At 37.5% G+C, this 21,174-nt stretch overlaps 1 protein-coding gene across 2 annotated transcripts in view; it reads right to left on the reverse strand.

The window, feature by feature from the left end:
* The window catches only part of DYRK1A (dual specificity tyrosine phosphorylation regulated kinase 1A), an 86,551-nt gene that overhangs the window by 12,990 nt on the left and 52,387 nt on the right, over positions 1 to 21,174 (reverse strand). For both annotated transcript variants that reach the window (XM_075033702.1, XM_075033701.1), the window contains exon 3: positions 8,365 to 8,570. In XM_075033702.1, the coding sequence (XP_074889803.1) occupies positions 8,365 to 8,570 (206 nt within the window). The remainder of the gene's footprint in view (positions 1 to 8,364; positions 8,571 to 21,174) is intronic.

The raw sequence follows: 21,174 nt of genomic DNA on the forward strand, positions 1-21,174 counted from the left end.
AAGAGCACAAGCCATCAACGAAAATGATGAAACTGATTTTTGTATCATTATTGCTGAACTAATAAATGAACTGGAAAAGCGTAACTGCTCCTCTATCTTTTATGATATTACTTAAAACTTTTAATGGTGACTGTGCAAATACCTCTCTTTTTGCTCAAGGACCAAATTAAAAAAAAATAATCACATTGAAGTGACCCGAAAAATTCTCAGAAACAGAAGTGATGATGAGAGTTTGTGCTTCTGAAATTGGACCTGAACTCAGGTACCCAAGCAACCATACTAGAAAGCTAAGCTCACGCGCTCCTCCAGTGGATGCACACACCGCAGGGGTAGGGGGGGAAGAGAGCACGAGCAGCAGTGAGAGAGCAAGACAGAGCATGAACAAAGCAGAGAGTTAAAGAGAGGGGGGAAAGGCAAGACACTTCCAGTAAGCTTACTGCCTCTGCGTGAGGCTGGGATTCCCAACAGGTACAAAACTCAGTGGAGCTGAAGGCTCCCAAGAAAAGGCAATTGAAAGCTTCAATGCACACCGCTCCAAATACGCCCACATAACATTTTTACATCCCTGCAAGACTGCTGACTTGTGGTCTTTTTTGATTATGGAATGTTTCTCAGAGATGATGCAATACAAATTTCCCTCAGGTAATTTTAACCCAAGTCACACCCTAGATGTTTGTTCCATTCAATTCACTTTTGGATATGCCCACTACCATCAATTTCCCTTAAGCAGGTTTACCAAATTAATTCCTTCATTCTTTTTTATTATAAGCACCAGCATTTTGTAAACATCAGGGAAGACTGTTTCCTAAAACATTTTTGTTTCTTCCTTTCATCTGTCAAACAAATGTGAACCATCAAACAAATCACACCTAAATATGATCTCTTTCAGTTCTCTCCCATGGCACTGTTAAACAACTAAACTAGGCATCTAGTCCTAATCCAAACTGTCACTGTTACAGGCTTTTCAAATGCAAGTATTTCCTTTAAGTTTCTTAATTGGACTTAAAGAGATTATTGGAACATGGGAACGCTGGTAGACTTTGCTGGTAAAAGAAACCATGCTGCAGTGCATGACTACTGGCAGGGACCAGTCTCTGTCCTAGGCTGACATGACCAGCACAGGGTCTGCATTACACAGGTTACGAGCTTTGAGGAAAGACTCTTAGTGTGGAAGAACTCCACAGTTCAGATCAACTCTTCAGACGTAACGTTGCTCTAATTTGGGAATGGAATTTGTAGGACAAGTATTCATGCTTATTTTCTAATTTATAAGTCAAATTTGCTTGCTTACTTAAAAAAAAAAATCTTCTAATTTCAGCTCTGAAATAAGCAGCCTGATAGGAAGAAAAAAAAAAAAAAAAAATCTTATTTGTTGCTGTTCCCTAATCATAAATAATTAAATTCTGCAGGCTACACCTATGTTGCTTGCAGCCAGTACCTTATTTGAAAATTGTGCTTTTAATTGTGCATTTAGACAGTCACACATTTCTGAGGAGACACTTTAACCTGTATGAACTTTTTAACAGGTACTATTTTGCTGTCCTGGGTTCATAAAGTTTTGGGTGGGAGAGGAGAAAGAATTGACCTTTTTTCCTCCCCCTGTTATAGTGCAAAATTTGTAACATTCTCTTCTTTTTTCCAAGATCCTTTTGGAGACTCTTGCTCCCTTCCTCCTGATGATGGAAGACTATGGAACAAAGTGGTCATTATCCATTTTATACAGTAACACTCTCAAATTCTTTATCATTAGGGTAATACTGATTTCCCTCTTGGCTTGAAAGAATGCTCAACCACAAAAGAAACTAAAAAAAAAAAAACAAAAAAACAAAAAAAGGAAAGGAAAGAAAAGAAAAAGAAAAATCCTATGGCACAAGCTTCAGTCTCTATCTGGTGGCCAGACAGCAACACTGCAACCTCAGATCTTCCTAAAGATAGAACACAAATCAAAAGATATGCTTGTATTTCAAGACCGAGAGACAAGAAACTACTTTCATTACAATTATATGTCAGTAAATGCCCATCACATTCTGACTGGTCCACACTTATGCCTCAATGGAAACAGTACAGCTACCTGGGATGGTCCCATGATGAAAATCACATTACAAGTAAGGAACTGAAATTTGATTTTCTTACCTATTAACCAAACACACATGACAATGCTGAGAAGCAACCTGTAACTAGTCTAAACAAAGAAGAATCAAATAAACACAAAAAAAGGCAACCAAGAGCCCCACTTACGCATACTCAACACATCTGAGACAAACCATGTTTTAAGGAAACTATGGTTTTTAATTCATGTATGTTATTTTAACTAGCATAATCTTTGAGGTTTAATGAATGAAGGAACAGACAACATATTTCTCTCTTTGATATCTAAAAAATAGATGGCACTGTGCCTTACTAAATGCATTTTATCTTGATTACAGGAAATTCTGAGCAGATACATATATTCTGTTAATGGAATGCTTTAATTCAGATTTTTTAAAAAAACAAAGATCCATGACCATCCACATTCATTAAAAAAGGAAAGGAAAAAAAAAAAGAGAGAGAGATTCTGCTTTCATATAGTATGCTCCATTTTATGAACAAAATAAATAATGAAGATTTTACAAGGGTAACTTTTAGCAAGAATTCCAATTGTAATGACCTACTTAATAGAATGCCATATTAAAGAATTGAATGAACCAGTCTCATCTACACCACTTGCTATTCAAAACCCTTCTTGTATCACAATAATATAGGATAGGAAGGCAACGCTAATCCCATATTGTGGTGGGCAGCCACATAATAGATGGTGTCTCCAGAGAGTCAACAAAACAGATGTTTAATTGCTATAACCACAAGCCACAGTAACACTTTCCCATAATATACAACAAACTTCAGACTTTTAGAAAAATGACCAAAGAGGAAAAAAGCGTATATGCCACATAACAAACCAAGAGAAATCCAAGACTATTCTTCAAGCTGACTGTACTCAGAGCCAGAACTGAATGCAGGTAGGGACAGAATTTCAGTCCAATTACTTTAATCATTGACTTCTGCTCTGTGAGTATTTCCCTACCATTCGGGCTTCCTTCCCCAAATACATAAGGTTGCTGAATAAAAGTGATATTAAGAAACCGCTAAGTTTGAAGCTAATTAAGTAAGTAAAACCAGCAAGGAAAGAAGGGTCATCTGCCAAGATTTCATCCTGCCTGATTCAGCCCAACCATTTAGGAAAAAAAAAAAAAAAAAACCAAACAAAAACCAGTAGAGAGCAGGAAGAGTAAGTGAAAGGGAATGAAAAACCCCACTCTGAAATTCTTGTTGCCAGAGCATAAACACATGTTTCTAACAAATATCCAAGATAGTAAAAGCATTTCTCTCGCTTTCCATCTGAAATGAATTCCATGCTCACATTCATGACAGAGTCTGGTGAAGTCTGACCATCGCTAATAATAATGTTGCTGATTAGGAAACTGAATTAACTGAACTAAGGATTTGCTACTGCCTGCTAGAACACATTAACTTTGCAATGATCTAGATGTAATCAATAAAATCGCTGGCCAACATCTGGTCAGTAAAACCTAGAATTTTGTAGGTGGTAAGTGATCTCAGATACATACAGAGAGAAAGATGTTTAGCGGTCAGCCTGACCTTTGAATTCCAGGTGCTTTGTGAAAGCTAAACTGTTGCAGTTTGTTACCAAGATCTGCCCAGGAATCTCAACTCAACTTCTTTATCAGTTAAATCAATTTTCTAATCTTTTGCACTTAACTGAAAAAAGTTTCAGGCAATCTCAGTATCCATAATGAAGATAAACACTAGCACAGCACAAAAGAAATGCTTGTTTGAAGTTGTGAAAACTTTTAAGCTCTTATCTTATATTCACATCAGGCTATGTTGAACTCTCAAGATGCAACCAATTGAAACTGGACAAAGAAATATTACTGTTTGTTACTGCTAAAGGAGAAAGGTCTCACAGATCTCATCTTTTCTATTCACTCTAGGCCACACGCTCTTACTGCTTTCCTGAAGCTGGCTCTGGCACTCATCAGAGAGGTAAGACCACACAGCCAAGAGCAGGACCCCATCCTGCCAGCAGGCCAGGCACTTGGTGAATCACAGATTTAAAGTAAACCCTTACAATCCAGCAGTTTTCGGGAAACAAGAGCCTTTAAACTTAACTACTGAAGAAAAAAAATAAAAAAGGACAGAGCTGGAAGTTTTAACTGTAATTTAAAACCTCCTAAGTAAGTGAAAAACAAAGCAAAGCAATCTGGCTGGTTTTGAAGTATCTTCCTATTAATTGTTCCTTGCCAATGATAAGATGAGTAGGTTTTGGTGACCATAGCCATAAAGCAGTAGGTGCAAGAGAAGATTATATAAATAATATTTTAAGGGTAACATATAATATAAATACACATAACTTTAATATAAATTGTCATTACTGTTTCCTAACCTTTCATCTGCAACTGTGAATGATTCATAAAATACCAGAATATGGTCTGCAAGCTATTACAAATCAAAAAACAAGCAGGACAAAGCAGGAATAAAAACAATAAATTAACATTCAAGGCCTCGCTTCCCCATTATTTGGTTATGAATGAAAATCATTACAGGAACTTGAACAAGACAATACTCCTCCAAAAAAGGAGTCAGTCCTCAGTAAAAAGAAAGACACAAAAATAACCTGAAAAAACCCTAATAAGGCAGATCCTCTTTGCTATTAATCAAAATGACATCGTTTACAGAAAATGCTGCTGTTCTACATGCTAAAACTTAACAGCTACTCTTAGCAACTGACAAGCAGTACCCTTATGTATCTTGCTGCAGCCTGAAGAAATTTACTTTCTGAGAGGAACTATTTGCTGTCTATTATTTCCAAATGAAACTTCAGCATCCCAAAAGCTGACACTTCCTCCTGGGTTTTATTTTCAAGCAAGTCAATTTTGTCTGGATTTGGACAAAATACTCTGTTTACAAAGTTCAGCAAATGTAGCAATCAAGAAAGAAACTTTTTTAACGTTTGTATTCTCGATTCCTTCAGTGGAAGATTCACTCAGAGATATGCTAAGCTGCTCCGCAAGTTATTTAAGAGAAGCGAGTTTATTCAAACGACAGAGCATTTCGGAGAGGAGAGAGCAGACCTTCCTCGCAAAAGGCCATTCGCCTTGCAGTGAGGCAGGCAATGCAGTGCGGCACTCTGGCCAGCAGATGGTGGCTGGAGCTCGGGAAAGAATTTTGCCGGGCGGTCCCGGCACAACCATCGCAGACCCTGGGAGAGTCCCGCTTCACCGACCCATCTGGCTACTGAGTCAACGAGATAGCGGAGCACTCTCAGAAGCAGCGGGGCTGGCAAATCGCTATTAATCAACTGTTGGACGCCTGCACCCAAACGGGCTACTTTTAGGCTGCGGAAACCGGTAGCACCAAAGCTGACCCCATCGTCAGGCTGCTGCTGACTGCTGTGGCACTAGGAAATTCTGGGAAACTGAAGCTCAGAGACCTAACTTCTCATCTGTTTGACTGGATGCGAGACATTGGATTAAAAGGATCTACCCTTTAAGAATTATACCTCCTGTATCTGCCAAAAGTCACCTTTTTGTTCGTCCTATTTTTTGTGGCTATATTAGATCAATCTATCAAGCCTTCTACAACAGACATTCAGCCTATTCCTTTTGCTGCCCAAGTTAAAAACATGATCTTCTCAACCATATGTACTTGAAAACATAGAAGTATGTCACCTTACATGACTGAAGAGAGTTTGCCATTACTGAAAGGTTAGTCTGGTGTCAGAAGCTTAACAACAGACAAGCACATAACAACAGAACTAGTGGTGGGATTCCAACAGAGGAATGAAACAACCACACAAGGACGGTTCAGAAAATGATCTCTCCCACGAGTTTTTCAGAATTGACATATACAGGACAGAACTGCTTTTATCAAGGACAGAGAGAAGTTGCAGCGTATTCAAGGCAATACCTTGAATAAAAAGGATTCCTGTAGAAATGTCATAAAGAAAGAATCTCTAAGATGTATGCATCATTTAGACATGAAAACCTAGATCACATCTGGAGTGAAAGGCAAGATGGTAGTCCACAGCAATGGAGAAATGTAAGACAGCACAAAGCCTTCAACAATAGAGGGTCATAGCTTTCATAAGAAGAAGAAAGAGTTGTTTTAATCAAGATAAACTAGAGCTGACAAAAGGGCTATTCAACGAGAAAGAACAAGAACATTTTTTTGCACAGAAGCAAGGTCTAGAGCAGATGATGCGACTCACTAGCATAAAGAATACTAGCTGGATTTGGTTTTGCAGATTAACCAGAAATGCAGTGCAAAGGCAAAAAGCCATTGAGACTCCCCAACACGGGCTCATATAGAACCTCCATACCAACCTGGGACCTGGTGAGAACTCTTTATGGGACTTAATGGGAGAAGCACAAGAACTCAAAGGAGGAAAGAGTCACAAAAGGCAAGTAGTCAGAAGACTTCAAAAAGTTTCCCACCATCAAGGTCAAGGGCGCTGGAAGCAGCTCACAAAGGATAAAGGAGTAACAATTTTGAGCTGCTTAGGCAGAAGACTATAAAGACTTCAACAACACAATTACAGTAAAATAGGAAGATAGAAGCTACAATGCAGAAAAAACAAGATGGAACTGGAAAAAGAAAAACACTGATTCTATAAAATAGTGTTAGTGGTGCAAAGACAGCTTGATTGCCATTATCAAGGTGGCCAGCTGATCATTTCTTCATATGGGTAACTTCCAGGAGCCAACCACAGCTTTTTCCCTACATTTACATCCTCCTCTCAGTGGGCTGCATTCTTTGGTCAACAATTCTTGGCTATTCTCCAAAAAGTATTCTTCAGCTTTCTATTATTCAGCTACCATTTTAAAGCCATTGTGACCACAAACAGCAATGAATGGCGATACATCCTAAAGTTCCTTGATTTTACTTTTTGGGTTAAAAACATGAAAAACTAAGCACTAATGTACACTAAAGCTCACAAATGTGATGCCAGATTGTAATGCTTAGCTAAGTACCTTGAAAGGTTTAAGGAACACAGCAACTTTTCTTAATTGGCAGACTGATTCACTAACCTCATTGTGGAGGTTTTGGGGGACCTTTAACCTAAAAAAAGTCACATAAAATACCTGAGTAGATTTCTCAAGCTAAATACTATTATATATATGAGCAGATTTACTCTTCCTACTGAGTGGCTCTCATGGAAGTAAAAACATCCTTTGCCAGCTCCATTCACTTTGCCGTTCTTCATAGAGCCCTAGTCATTACAGATCTCCAAATCCTAGTATCAAACATCCTGGCACTTCAGTTTGACCATTCTCATCCTCCCTAATCCTTCCCTCTTTCTGCGTAAGTGCCTTCCTACAGAGCAATACCAACAGAGCATCTCTTGATGGAAATGTAGATTTTTCTACCAAAGCTATTTTGAACACAAGAACAGACCTGAATCTGGTAGCAGCAAAAGACTTCACTCTCCATCCTCTTTAAGTGGAACATGCTTCATCAGCCTGCACCAATTTTGAAGCTCTGACTTACAGACTTCTGGATTTTAAGCTTTGAAACCTATCTGTGTTCACGTCTCCACAGCTGGGCTGTGCCATTTTTAAGAAAGCAACAGAATTCCCTCTTAAACAGAGCAGTACTAGCTCTTGGGGCTAGCAACCTTGCACTATTAGTTAGGAAGCTACTTCAGCAGTTCTAGCAACTCAAAAGCAGTATGGAAGAAACACTGATCTTGAAAGCTCAAAAGCATCCATAATCATCATAATCCCTGTGTTCATTTCACCTTCTTGCAATAGTAAGTAGTAAATTAGCAGTAGCAAAACCCCAATGATAGCATAGCTTTAGATTTTGCTTTTCTTTTTTAAAAAAGTGTCTTCCTTAATAAAATGTCTGTTGTGCAAACCTCTCTATTCCAAATACACTAACCAGTGACTCTGCATTAAAACACTGTCCAAGAGAACAAGTAATAAAGCAATCGCATTCTAACATCAAACAGCCCTAAAAAAAAAGCTACTATTAAACTCTCTTTCCAACTCTCCACTTGGACAATCTTTCTCCCCTCTCACTGCAAAAATGTTAGAAGTAGAATAATCACAATAAATATGTACCAGATGTTTAAAAACAACTTCCAGAAACTTACTCGTCCACCCATCCTTGAAGAGTCAAGAGTTAATTAGTTCCAAAAAAAACCCCAAAAAACCCAAAACCCACAGAAAAACCCAAACCAAACCAAACAAACAAAAACCCCAACAAACCACAAAAGCATATGCCCTGATCCTGTAATTTATGGGTATATAATATACTTAGAGAAAGAACTATTGTATCTAAAATGACTTTTTTGTTATCACTTACCTGGTTTGTTAATGTTAAAGGTTGCTGAATCTGGTCAGCATAAGATAAGGCAGAAACCTGTTGGTCATTTATGTTCTGCTGCCGACGATCACTGTACTGCTGATGCGAATGGGACATCTGTCCAGCCATCTGAAGGCCAGCAGCATGGAATGAAAACGATGGTGCAAGCCGAACAGATGAAGGTTTGCATGCTGAAGTCTCTCCTCCTGCAAAGACAATGGGAGTTTTTAAGGCAGTTAATGGCTTGAAAATATTCACCTCAGCCTCCATCTCCTTACAGAGCTTATAAACACTAATAGTTTCACCGTTTTAACATACACAAGAGTTTTCATACACAATGAAATCAGAAATCATCCTCACATAAAGATTACCTAGCTGAACTGCTTCTTCCCATTTCATTGTGACAAATTATTCATTAATCGTTCATTCCTATTTACACTTAACATGCCTTTTCTAACATCTTCACCTATTTGTCATAACTCAATCTGAATTTGACAGGGTTTATTTTCAAAGATATGAATTTTGTGTACGGATTCCATGAAAGCCAGAAAAACACACAATTTCTGCCCTTCAAGGTTGCTCACAGCAACTTTCTGGACAGACTGTACCAAAACAAAAGAAAAGCTAGTGCCCAGCCTCAGCACCTCATCTTCCCTGGCCTCAATGTTTATGCCTTCCTACAAACTGCTTAGCTCACTAGCCTACATTTTTAACTTCCACCCTTCTTCCAAAGCACAATGTACTTCAACTCAGCTTCCTAACTCCTACAGCTGAGTTTCATCAAGCTGTAGGTAGCAAGCACTGTAACCTGAATTAATTCCTTTTTGGGAAGGTGAAATCAGACTGCAAGAAGCAACTGCAAAGCAAGAGACAAACAGAACGCTTGGTGTCAAGTTGCAGGAGAATGGCAAACAGTATGGCCAAATTACTAGACATCCTGAAAAATGCCAAATTCCACAAATTCCCTCTAACCGGGACAGATCCTGTACCTCTCAACTCTGGTTTCAGACAAATGTCAGATGGTATTTAATTGGTGCATAGTCCACTTGTATCTTCACTGTGCTCTAACAGTGGAGGACAGATTAAAGTACCGCTTGGTTTTCTTTGTTTGCTAATGAAAGTTTAGCAAGTTCCATATTTAACACCCATCCTTTTGCATTTTGCTGACTATGCCAGAGGGGGGAAATTCTCTAAATGGTTGCCGTATTGGCACAACATAAGAGACAGAGCAGGATGGCACAAGTAGCCAGGCACACTGAAGCCAACATTGCCACAGAAGGAATAAGTGTGGAATCAGAAGCTGAAATCTGGAAGCAAAATTATTGGTAAAGATTAAATTTAGAAGCAAGATGTGAAATAATTAAGCACCCAACCCAGTAAGGGAAATCTCCATTTCCTTTACAATAAAAACCTTGCAAGAAAATATAATCAGTAGAAAACAGTAGATGAACACCACCCATCAATTTAACTTTCTTAAGAATAACTGTCTGCTCAATTTGCCATCTATTCTAAGTTAAGAAAAAATAAAATATTGAAAATGATACTGCATCATTGATTCAGCACCTAGCAGAGCAGTAGAAGAGCCACACGGGATGAAATTAAACACCATTTTACATTAAGATCATTTTAGAAAAACATATTCAATTTAAAAAGTCAAAATAATTCAAACTATTCAAACTATAAGAAAGCCTATATATAGTATAATCACTAGTACTTTAAAAGGGGTGAAGTAAAATTGTACAGTGAAGTACTCACTGACAGATCACTGGTATTTTTCTCCAGTGTTAACAATTCAGTACTACTAAAAGACTAACAGAACAAACTGCTCCAGAAAATGAACTGGTTGTCCACAAGCACCCACATATTTTCACTATGTTTCATTAGATCTTCAAACATTTTACTTAAAAAAAAAACAAAAACAAAAACAAACAAACAAAAACCCCACACAAAAAAAACCAAACAAAACCAAACAAACAAAAACCCAAAACACTCAAACCTTCATGAAATAACTAATATCCTTTTTTCATGTGCATTCTGGTGCCTCTGGTAACGTGATAAAGTATCAGGATGACCTTACAAATGGAAATAAAATAAAGAAATTCCTGACCTAAAATCATTATAAGCTAAGTCAACTTAACATTGCACAGAAAATTACTCTAACTCTTCTGCAAAATGTCCATTAAAAACTGCTTTGTGACTGTTAACACAAATACAGTGTAAGCTAGTAAGCTCTGAAATTGTCCTCCAGCACTTAAAGATACAGTGAAAATTTGTGCTAAATATCCAAGTGTAAACATTTTAAAATACTTGCATCTTTTTCTGTTTTCAAGTAGCATCTCATGTTCACCTATGAATTGGGCAACAGATGGTTGCCTTCTTTTTTAAATTTAAAATTATGTATTATGAACTTCACAAGTTCACATTTAAATACAGGGGAAAATATGTGCAAAGATTATAATGCATCAGCTGATCTCTCTGAAAGATACCATGGTTCCTTTATATATTAATACATCTATCACTTGGATCATGTAAACACTGGATATAATTTTTTTTCCTCACTACTGTATTTTCTCAATATCTAAACTGCATTTTTACTAGAGAATCATAGTTAATCTTCCATCTATACAACTTGGTAAATTTAGTGTACATTTACTTTTCAAGATACACTGAACACTCTTGTAAGAATGGGTGAACACATGTAAGACATTATCTGGTGTGTCTACTTTCTGCTCTTTTAATTTCTGCTGATTTTCTGCTTAACCTGGGGAACCCCTTAGCAACATCATGGTGACCGAATTAAAAGTGAAAACAATATTTACATCAGATAGTCAAAAAATACCATTAATTCTAATTTGTAGAGCCAATTACTTTAAAAGTTTTATTTCTTGTATTTTTTTTTACCCCAGGCCAGTTTCCCAATAGCATACTAAATATCTAGCAAATTAGGTAAATTAATAAAAACAAATTTTATTTTAAAAAAATTCTGCACTTGCACATCTACCTAAAAAAGCAGAAAGCTCGCATATATACACACAAAAAACCCAGTAGCATGCAGTTCTCATTTACAACTTGACTTCATAGTATCTTCTGACACTCAAAAGATCACAACAAATCTGAGGATAAACTGAAGAATGCACTACACACACTTTAAAAAAAAAAAAGGAAGAAAGGAAGTAGAAAAGGATTAGAAGTACTAGAAGTATAATTAACCCACAAAAGAACAGTTGTTAATACCGATGTTTCAGTTCAGTTTTAAACTTTCCACACTTGCACACCCTTCCTCTCCTGAGTCCACTAGCAGGACAATAAGGCTGTAGCTTTCCTGGTTTTCCAAATTGACAATGGTCAGCTGGACCAACTCAGTTAATTCAACAGCAATGCCCCAGAAAACAGAGCTTCATGATTTATAACAAGGCAACTGGACTACAGAATCACAAAGAAAACTCCTCTAAGAACCACAGTTTGACAACTAACTTATTTTATTAATTCAATTTAAAATTTTTGGGAGATTCAATGTTTGTGATTAACAAGCAGTTACCTATTTGCTTGGAGGGAAGTCATACACAGCCTATGATGTCAACACACGTGAATCAAAACTGCATCCAACAAGAAACTTTTTATAAACCACTGTTCTTTGGTAGAAATGTAAACCAGTTTCACAGAGCAGCACTGAATCTCAGAAAAAGGGACATTATTAAACACAAGAGCCAGACTAGAGTCTCATGATGTGAAGTCTGTTACAAGTAGATGGATAGAAATTGGCTAGCTCATACAGCATGTTCTTACACCAAACAGAAAAGCATTTTAATAGTCTCTGTGAAGATGGTGGTATCAACCCTTAACCATGTTAGCAATGAGCAGGAACTACCTGGGTCAAAAGTTTAAGAACTGTAACTACAAGGGTCTGAAAGATCAGTAGCCAAGTAATTTCATCTTTACGATTTCTTACTGTCACTGAAATGGAGACACAGGAGTTCACAGACATCTGTTGCTGAAAGCAGTCTTAGCTATCAACAAAAACAAGTAGTGTTCAGGATACAGTCCGTGATGAAATACCTGCCCTTGCCACATTTCAGACTTTGTTCCATGATATGTGCAATCCTACCCTGGTACATCTAATCCCAAGAGAACACTCATAACTTACTATTATGAGCCAAGAAACACCTAATGACACGTTACACAGAAATGAGGGGAGAAAGAAGAATTGGCTAGAATAGCAATCTTGACCTCCTTTAGTTTTAGGCCGAGGAGTCAGTCAGCTATAGAAATAAGAACATTTGTGTACATCCATTAATTGAGGTTCACAGAACCCCTGGTAGCCGAAGTTCATTTTGAAAGCTCTAGACGTTCAAAAAAGTAAGTGATCTACTGACCACCATGGGAGTACTAAAATCCACATCTGTAACTTCTACAGAACAGAAAAAAAAAAAAACAAACAAAACAAAACAAAAAAAACCAAAAAACTAAGGAACAAGGTCTAGTTAATCATCAATCTTTCTTTCTAACCACTGTAAATTCAAAGGATTACATGTTGTGAAGCACCTTGGGAAGGAAACAAAGTGACAGAAAACAAAAGTATGCCAAGATCTCTATGCATGAAGTACATTAAAGGAAGAGATCACAGATTGGGAGTGGGTAGAATTATCTTACAAATGGGCCTTACCTAATGTATTAGTTCGAGGAATCGCATAAAAACATACACCTTTGTGTATATTTGCAGTTTAAGTTGTTACAGGTTACAACAAACATTTATTTGCCTGTGATAAGGCTAAATCAGAACTTGTCATGAAGAAGGTCCAGCTACAGAAGGTATCCCTTATTTCAGCCTTGAAAGTGTATGTCCCTTTTATCCTACAGTCATGAATGTAACAGCTCTTTCGAAGTGAAGCTAGAATTCTGTATTTGTTAGTGACATTCCATACATCATAATAAGCAAAATATAAATGGTAACAATAGTAACTTCTTGACTTTTGTAAATTTACTGTCTCTGGAAAGTAACAAGCGCGGAAGAAGTGAGCATTAATAAAATGCTACACTACTGTATGAACAAAGCACTGGTAACTATAACCAGAAGAAAATGTTTAAAAGGGGACCAATAGCATGAATATGATAATAGAGAAAACTTAAATTATAACCTCAAAAAAAGTTCATAACTCAGAACTATCTGAAAATACAGATACTGCAAAAATGGATCGTCCTATCATATGGAAGAAGGTAGGGTTTACTTCTTTAAAGCATGATCTTAATACAGTGGAAGAGCGTAAGTTCATGAATTATTTCTTTATTTGGTGAGGATGGGAAATACTTCCCTTATTCAAAATAGTTTTTTTTTTTAATTACTTCTCCAAGTATCAAAGAAATTAGTATCTCAAAGTAGAAAAATACTTGAGATGGTAGCTATTGAACAGTCTATAAATGAACTACAGTTGGTTTAATATTGGAAAATTTTTGGTATGATTTTGCATAGATAATTAGAAACTGAATGCAGTTTCAAAATTCAATTTCCTACCTCATCCATTTTAGATTCTGTTATTCCCATTTTGACATCAGTCTACATAACTATTTAGTCATTAGCTCCTGCCAAAAAAAGTATCATAAGGTAACCAAATGGTGCAATGCATTGCTGGCCTCCTCCTTTCAACGTAAAGCAAGGCACAAATATTCACCGATTGAATATAAAGAGTTGCAGGTGACTGTGTGCCACCCCAAGAGTGGATCGTTGTTTCTGAAAAAAATCTGTGTATCATGGTCATTTAAATTTATATCTAAGAATACAAGAATTTCAACTGAAATTTTCCCTACAGCTGGGCCGCTGTAGTCTCTTCTCTGGACAAGACTGATTGATGGAAACTGGAAACCATGCTACAGCCTTTCCCAGAGTCACTGACTGAGCACTGGCACAGCTTGCCCAGAGAAGCTGTGGATAGCACATCATGGGAGATACTCAAAACTCAACTGGTCACAGTACCAGGCAACTGGCTCTAGGTGGCCCTGCTTGAGCAGGGGGAGGTTAGACCAGGAGACCTCCAGAGGTCTCTGCCAGCTTCCAACATTCTGTGATCCTGTGCCACAAACGTCAGCACAAAGTAAGTGACAGGATTTCTCTCTTTGAATCAGGGAGTTGTTAGGTCAGTTCCTCTGTCACGTGGAACTGCATCTGAAAATCCCCATAGCACTTAGATAGTTATTTTGCACTTCTGTCACCCAACTCATTAAATATATACTCTGCTTCTTAGGGTATGCATGCAACACTCTCTGTCCCTCTGTCACAGTTTACCAAAGTATTCTATTTAGGTATACCCATATTGAAGGATAAAAAAGGAGACAAACTCAGATATTAAAATCATTAGAACATTAAAAGAAGTGACATTTCCTTAATATTTCTTCACACCCACTTACTTCACACTTAAAAACTTAAAACCAAAAAGGACCATTGTAACACTTCTGACCCTGTGAGTTATACAAGCTTGCCTTCAAGACTAACAAAAGCACCTTCCAGTGCAGCAGCTGATCTTGATTTCACGACACTGGGACATAAAGAGTTCTCTACTTGATAACATAATCTATGCAACAGCCTTAAAAATATTTCACTGTCTATTGACTGTTGTGCAAGGTGAAGTATGTATAAGCAGTGAAAGTCACACCAGCATTCTACTTCATACTTTTAAAAGTTCAAATGTAGTTATTCCCCATGTTTGAGAACTCACCACTAACCTGCTATGTGGGTAGCTGATTTCTTCTAAAATTATAACAACTTCATAGTCCCTTCTGTACCTAAGTCCTCTGCATCTGACTTCCAAGTAGTGATTACTACTTCTGCAGAATGCTTTGGCTGTTTCCTAATAATGTCACTGTCCCCATTTTCCCACCTCTTTGTTCAACTCAGCTCAAAGAAGAGGCAGAATTTCTTATCGGATCCATAAATTAAAGACCTGTGAAGTATGGTACAATAGCATTTAACTGGCAGAAATAATGCAGAACTAAACTGGAATCAGTGGCAATATTCCTTGGGGGTTTATCTTGCAGTGTGGGGTCATCTCACTTTGAAGTATGAAACTTTCTCCTCTGCACAACTCATCTTCTTTCATTCTCTTTGCACTGCTAGAACTTTTCTCCCCTATAAAGATCATTGCTTTAACCTTAACTGTTTTGAGCTTCCTTTCACCTCCTCTCCCTCCTGCCCCATCCTCCCTTTCCCTATTCCATCGCTGCTATCTACTATTTGGGTCATTCAGCAACATGCAGAGGTATTCCATCTCAGCGATACGTTTGCAGCTGAATGAGAACCTGCCAGAAAACACGACCAGAGAATAAAAGTGTGAACTGTATCATTCACCACAATGGGTATTCTCATTTCAACACTCAGAGTTCAAGAGCTTGTGGGCCTATACCACATCCCAAGTATGGTAGTTCCTAGTATTGCACATGACTGGTTCAGACTTTGAATCTTTTTATTTCTGATCCCTGCTATGCCACCACAAATGTAGGCATCCACCTTCTTGGTTTTTTGTGGGTTTTTTTCCTGTATTCAAATTATTGAATGTGAAAACAACCAAATGCCTACTCAAAGAAAATCCTGTATTAGTTGAGGAACTGTACAGCCCTCTTCCTTCACGTAAGATCCACCTTTTTTTGCAAAGTTAATAGTTCTGCAGAGTTCTGGTCAACCTTGTTTTTCCAAATCCATGCTTGGAAAAGTTCTCAGTACCAATAAGCATTATGATACCTCAGCTACTATGTTGACTGTACCTCTAAGAAACGAGTCTGGAAAAGTGAGAAGACTGATCTCTGCATTGCTTTAATATCCAACCACCTCTGCATTGTATTAGCACATCCTAAAACAGACAGTGAGCAATTAGCAATAGAGACAAACACTTGTATCTCGAGAACTCTCTGTTCAAATAAACCCACATTTAAGACAAGTTAGACCTACACGAGTTCTGCCTAAGCATAATAAATGTCAAACACTCGGGATTGTAGAGTTTAGAACAATCATCTTTTAAGCAATAAGCAAATGCCAACCTGAACTCTAAGTGAACTACTGCTCTACTGAAACACTGCTTTGCCTATTGTCCTCATGCACTGCATTTAAAATGACTGCATGAGAATGTGAAGGTACATGGACTTCACTCAGCTTGCTCTGGAATGAGGAAAGCTGTGAGAGAATCCAGGGAACAAAGGGAAATTACCTGCAGCAGCTACTGTAGAACAAACAACTCTGTTATAAATATCCCACACTAGTTCCTCCTCTGGAGGAACTATATTATTGTAGAGGAATTATATTATTAAGAATGGCTACTTCAGAAGCTAATCTACAATAACTATTCAGTCAACTTCCCTGTACAGAAATGCTAAACACTACTTTCTCTCAACACAAAATTAAGCCCTAAACTTAGAAACAACCACACTCTTAAGTTCTGCTCACCAGGCTGATACACCCAGCCCACAGAATCCTCCTGCTTGTGCTCCTTCTTAGTGGAGTAAGCTGAGGAGAAGACGAAGTGCTTACGAGGTGACATAACATTACTTCTGGGTGCTATCTTTCCCAACAGTTTGCAGACCTTTGACATGACTTGTCTGTCATGTGTCTGGTCATATGGCTGAGATGGAGCAAGAAACCTGGAGCAAAGACAGGCCAAGAGTAGGCTTCACTAACTGTTCTGACAGTGTTGCACCTACCTTGGCTATCCTCTTCCCTGGATGAGCTGTAGCAGGAGGTGGACTTTGGACGGGACTTGCACGCATGTGCTTTATTGCTTTTGTGCAGTAAGGCCTGTATGCAGGGGACACTAGTTCCCTCTGCTGTAGAAATACAGTGGTCAAAACCTGTGATGGGGAGAGACTGTAGTATGTATCTCTCCCTAGCCACTTCAAAAATCTGGTACCAGAAAGACTAAATGCCACCATTCACTATAACCCCCCTCCCCCCAACAAAAGAAGGAAAATACTAAAACTCATGAGCAACTTATGATTTAATCCACTGGCAACACTATGTAAACCTATATTTCATTAACATAAAAACATTACTTTGAGTATACTCTAGAGAATTTTATAATTAAGAAAATTTTGTGAAAGTGAAACTACTTTTTTTACAAATAAAGGTCAAGATTGTCAAAATTCTGCTAAAACCTACAGGAAACACAAGTACTCTAGCTTTCAAAACCAAAACCTTAAGCTCTACAAGAACTCTACTTTCACATTTCTATTACTGAGAAGCAGGCTGCCTAAGAGCTAATCTGAAAAAAAATCTACAACCTCACAAGTGAACAGTGAGAACTGAACCTATGCACAGGCCTTCATAGACCAGAAGCCTCCACCTAGGTAGGTATACACCGGACTGAAAGAACATTAAAATTGAAGAGTACTGTGCACAGAAGTTAGGAAACACCAGAATACTTCCACAGTTTTAATTTAGTGCCTCCGTGTAAATAAATTATGATACCATTTAGTTACATGAATACCCTATTTATTTTAAGGAACAGAATGGAAGTAGTGCTCACTGAATAGGTTGCCATACAATAGACCTTTTTATTTTCATTGTATTTAAAATAATATCCCTTGACACTCCTCAGACTGTGCTCCAAATAAAATTATTACTGTCTGCATATATATTCTATAGAGCAGGCATTGGTTTTGTACCCATGGAGTTCACAAACAACAATTTTCTTCTGCAATATTCTTACAAGAACGGATTTTATTCTATCCTGCAGAAAAACAGGGAGACACAGGTTAAACACAAGAGAGTACCATGATTTTAAATTTCTAATTTTGTACATATAGAATTTGAAAGACTTTGCAAAGACAAGGAACACACAGTAGTAGGCAAATCTCTGTTTTACAGAGGTCCACAGAGGAGCAGGAAGTTAGGTTTCAATAATTTGGGAAAAGTAAACCAAATAAATGAAAGACGTCTGAAATGGATGTTCATTTCTGCTCACAAACAAACCAAAGAAGAAGGGGTAACTTGATTCATGTTGGACCAAGTACTGAAAAGTAGCACAGTTCTTTCAAGCAACGGAGCACTAACATAGGAATTACTTATTTATCAAACCAAAGAGCCATTCGAAACAGTGTCCTGCCTCTGAAAGTAGCCAACAGCAGTCATCTTGGAAGAGAACAGGGCAAGCATATAGCAGTAGGTGCCAGGCCTATTCATCTAGTCTCCAGTCCAGGAATTACATGACGCATAGTCCATGTGAATAATGTGTATATATACATATGTATCACGCATTCTCTTCTTCCATAGACCTGCTGAACCACTTTTTGCATTTCATCTTTTAGCATCCAGATCGCATAGCAAAAGACTCCGCAGCTTACTCACAGGCTGCATTAAGCACCACCCCCTTTTGTTTGTTGTGAACTTGCAGTTTTCATCTGATGGCCTCTGCTGAATAGTAACAAAAATTAAGGCTGCCCTCCTGCAAAGAGGCAATGATACTGACATGAAGAAATGAATGAGAGGCTTCACATCAGCAACTTTGTTTATTCTACCGTTGGGGGTTGGTTTGGGGTTTGTTTTTTTTTAACCTCCCTCTTGACACACTGCCTTCATGTTATCCTCTAGGAGAGGACATTCTAGTATTTAGAGAAAAAGAAACATTCTCAACTGTGCAATTGTATACATGCCAACATACTTATTACTGAAGGTTTTATCTTTTCGTAATACACAATCACCTTCTTCAGAAGTTTTTCTACCACATTGTAGCTCTGTCCAACTCTTCATCATAAACCTGTTGCTTGAGAAACACTGGTACAATTCAAGTACTCTGGTTGATGATTCAGTCCAACATGGTATTTATATTATGCCAAATGAGTAAGTAAAACCGAATAGCTGAGCAATCAATACTTACTGAATATTTAATAAACCATATTTAAAGAAGAGAACTAACATTTGCTTTAAAACTGGAAAAAAAAAATTATTAAAACACTCAAAAGAATAAAACACTCATTTTTCAGAGGGAACCAATGCTGGTGAAAGTGTGCCTAGACTAGGGTTCTGATACTTCTTTTTCCTCTCCCCCTAAAAATTTATGTTTATTTTATGATTTTATGCGATTATGTCTAGGCTTATACGGTTTATAAGTTTTCTAATTTAGTGCCATTTAAAAAGAGGGAACAGAAAGACAGCGGAAAATGGGAGATGTACTTTTCTTATGATCATGGTGAAAGTTCGTAACAGCTCTTAAAATAGAAACAAAGGATGAAGTGTGAATATTATTCCAAACAAAGGTTTAAAAACAACTACTTAATTCCAACTATGTAAGCATATTTAATCTAGGTGAAAGGCCCACACCTGTCCTTCAGCTCCCAGTGCAACCTGTGAAAAACACAAATGCAAATACAAAAACACTGTTTATAGAGAAAGTTCTGTCAAATTCAGTAAGTGAAAAAAACATAAGGGAAAAAAATACGTTCTGTTTAAAAGTCATGGTAACTTCATAATACAGACAACAGAAACGTAGTGACATGAAGTTTAAATTGATGTGATTTTACAGAAGTTATTCCATTAAACATGCTATAAAAGAATCTCTACGCTTACTTTTCGGAAGGCTTCAAGCAAACTCCACTTCAAGTGCACACAAATTATATTTCACCTTAGTTTTTTAGCTTCTAAAATGCACTAGAAATCATAAAGTTTCCCTATTAAGAGGCAATGTTTGCTTTACTCAAGAGCAATTAAAATTTACCTCTGCTGCCAGTTTTCTGAAGGTTTACAAAACAGTCAAAAAATTAAAATTCCACCAAAGTAAAAATCAGATTTAATCATAGGCTGCTCTGTAACAGTAAGCTTTGGTCTTCATGGTGAGAGCGACTTGTAAACAGCTGCCGAATATTGCTCATCTGAACTAATGCGCTCCAATGTTTAGTTCAAAAACCAAAACTTGTTTAGTCCAAAAATATAAGCATTAAATCATGAGAATGCTGTCTGTTCTCTTGGTATTAAAGTACCAATTAATCAAGATTTTTTAAAATGAAAACAATATTTTGTGCACAGATGTTTTCAAAAAATATTTCGCAAAAAAACCCGTTGTCATAGAACCTCTTTTACCAAAATTTCAATTCCAACTGAACTCAAAGGAAACCAAATTTGCTGACACCAGGGTTATACCTGGTCAAAAATATGCCAGTGAAGGTAATTTCCACCATTACTAGTAAATGCTAGGTGGTATCAAACCCCAGACATATACTGGTACCTATGCTAAGGAGAAAGGGACAGGGGAAGAACACAGAACCCGTGTAGATGGATTTACTCAGTTAAATAATTCATTAACCCTACAGTCAGCTTTACTGACTTGGACCGAAAGAATTTGAGTACTTATGCAAAGAAAGCCCACAATTTGGACAGCTAAGGAAGATAGAGGGAGGGGCTGGGGAAGAGGAAGACTGAAAAAGGTAAATTAATCCATGATTTAACTAACAGGAGAAAAAGTAGGTTTGGAAAGCAGGAAAAAAAAAGAAAGAAACAGACACAGATCAAGCAACAGAAACGTTTTAAGATGAGATTTCCCAATATTCTTAGGCAGGAATGATAAAAAGGACAGAAGAAAATCCAGACTCAACTGTTACAGCTGAGGTGGGGTTTGCTTTTTGGTTTTGCTGGGGTTTGGTTTGGTGGGGTTTTTGGTGGGGTTGGGGTTTTTTTTTTGGGGGGGGGGGGGAGACATGTGAATACACCATTTTTAAAAGGCAAGTGTGTGTTCTAGAAATAGATTATTCTATATTCACACCAGCTACAGATACGTATCTCAGATATGAGGTTATTGCATTTTAGGAAGTACTGATATTAAAGCTGACTTTATTAACGTTCCA

This window comes from Buteo buteo, chromosome 8, assembly GCF_964188355.1.
Source record: "Buteo buteo chromosome 8, bButBut1.hap1.1, whole genome shotgun sequence".
NCBI classification, from domain to species: domain Eukaryota; kingdom Metazoa; phylum Chordata; class Aves; order Accipitriformes; family Accipitridae; genus Buteo; species Buteo buteo.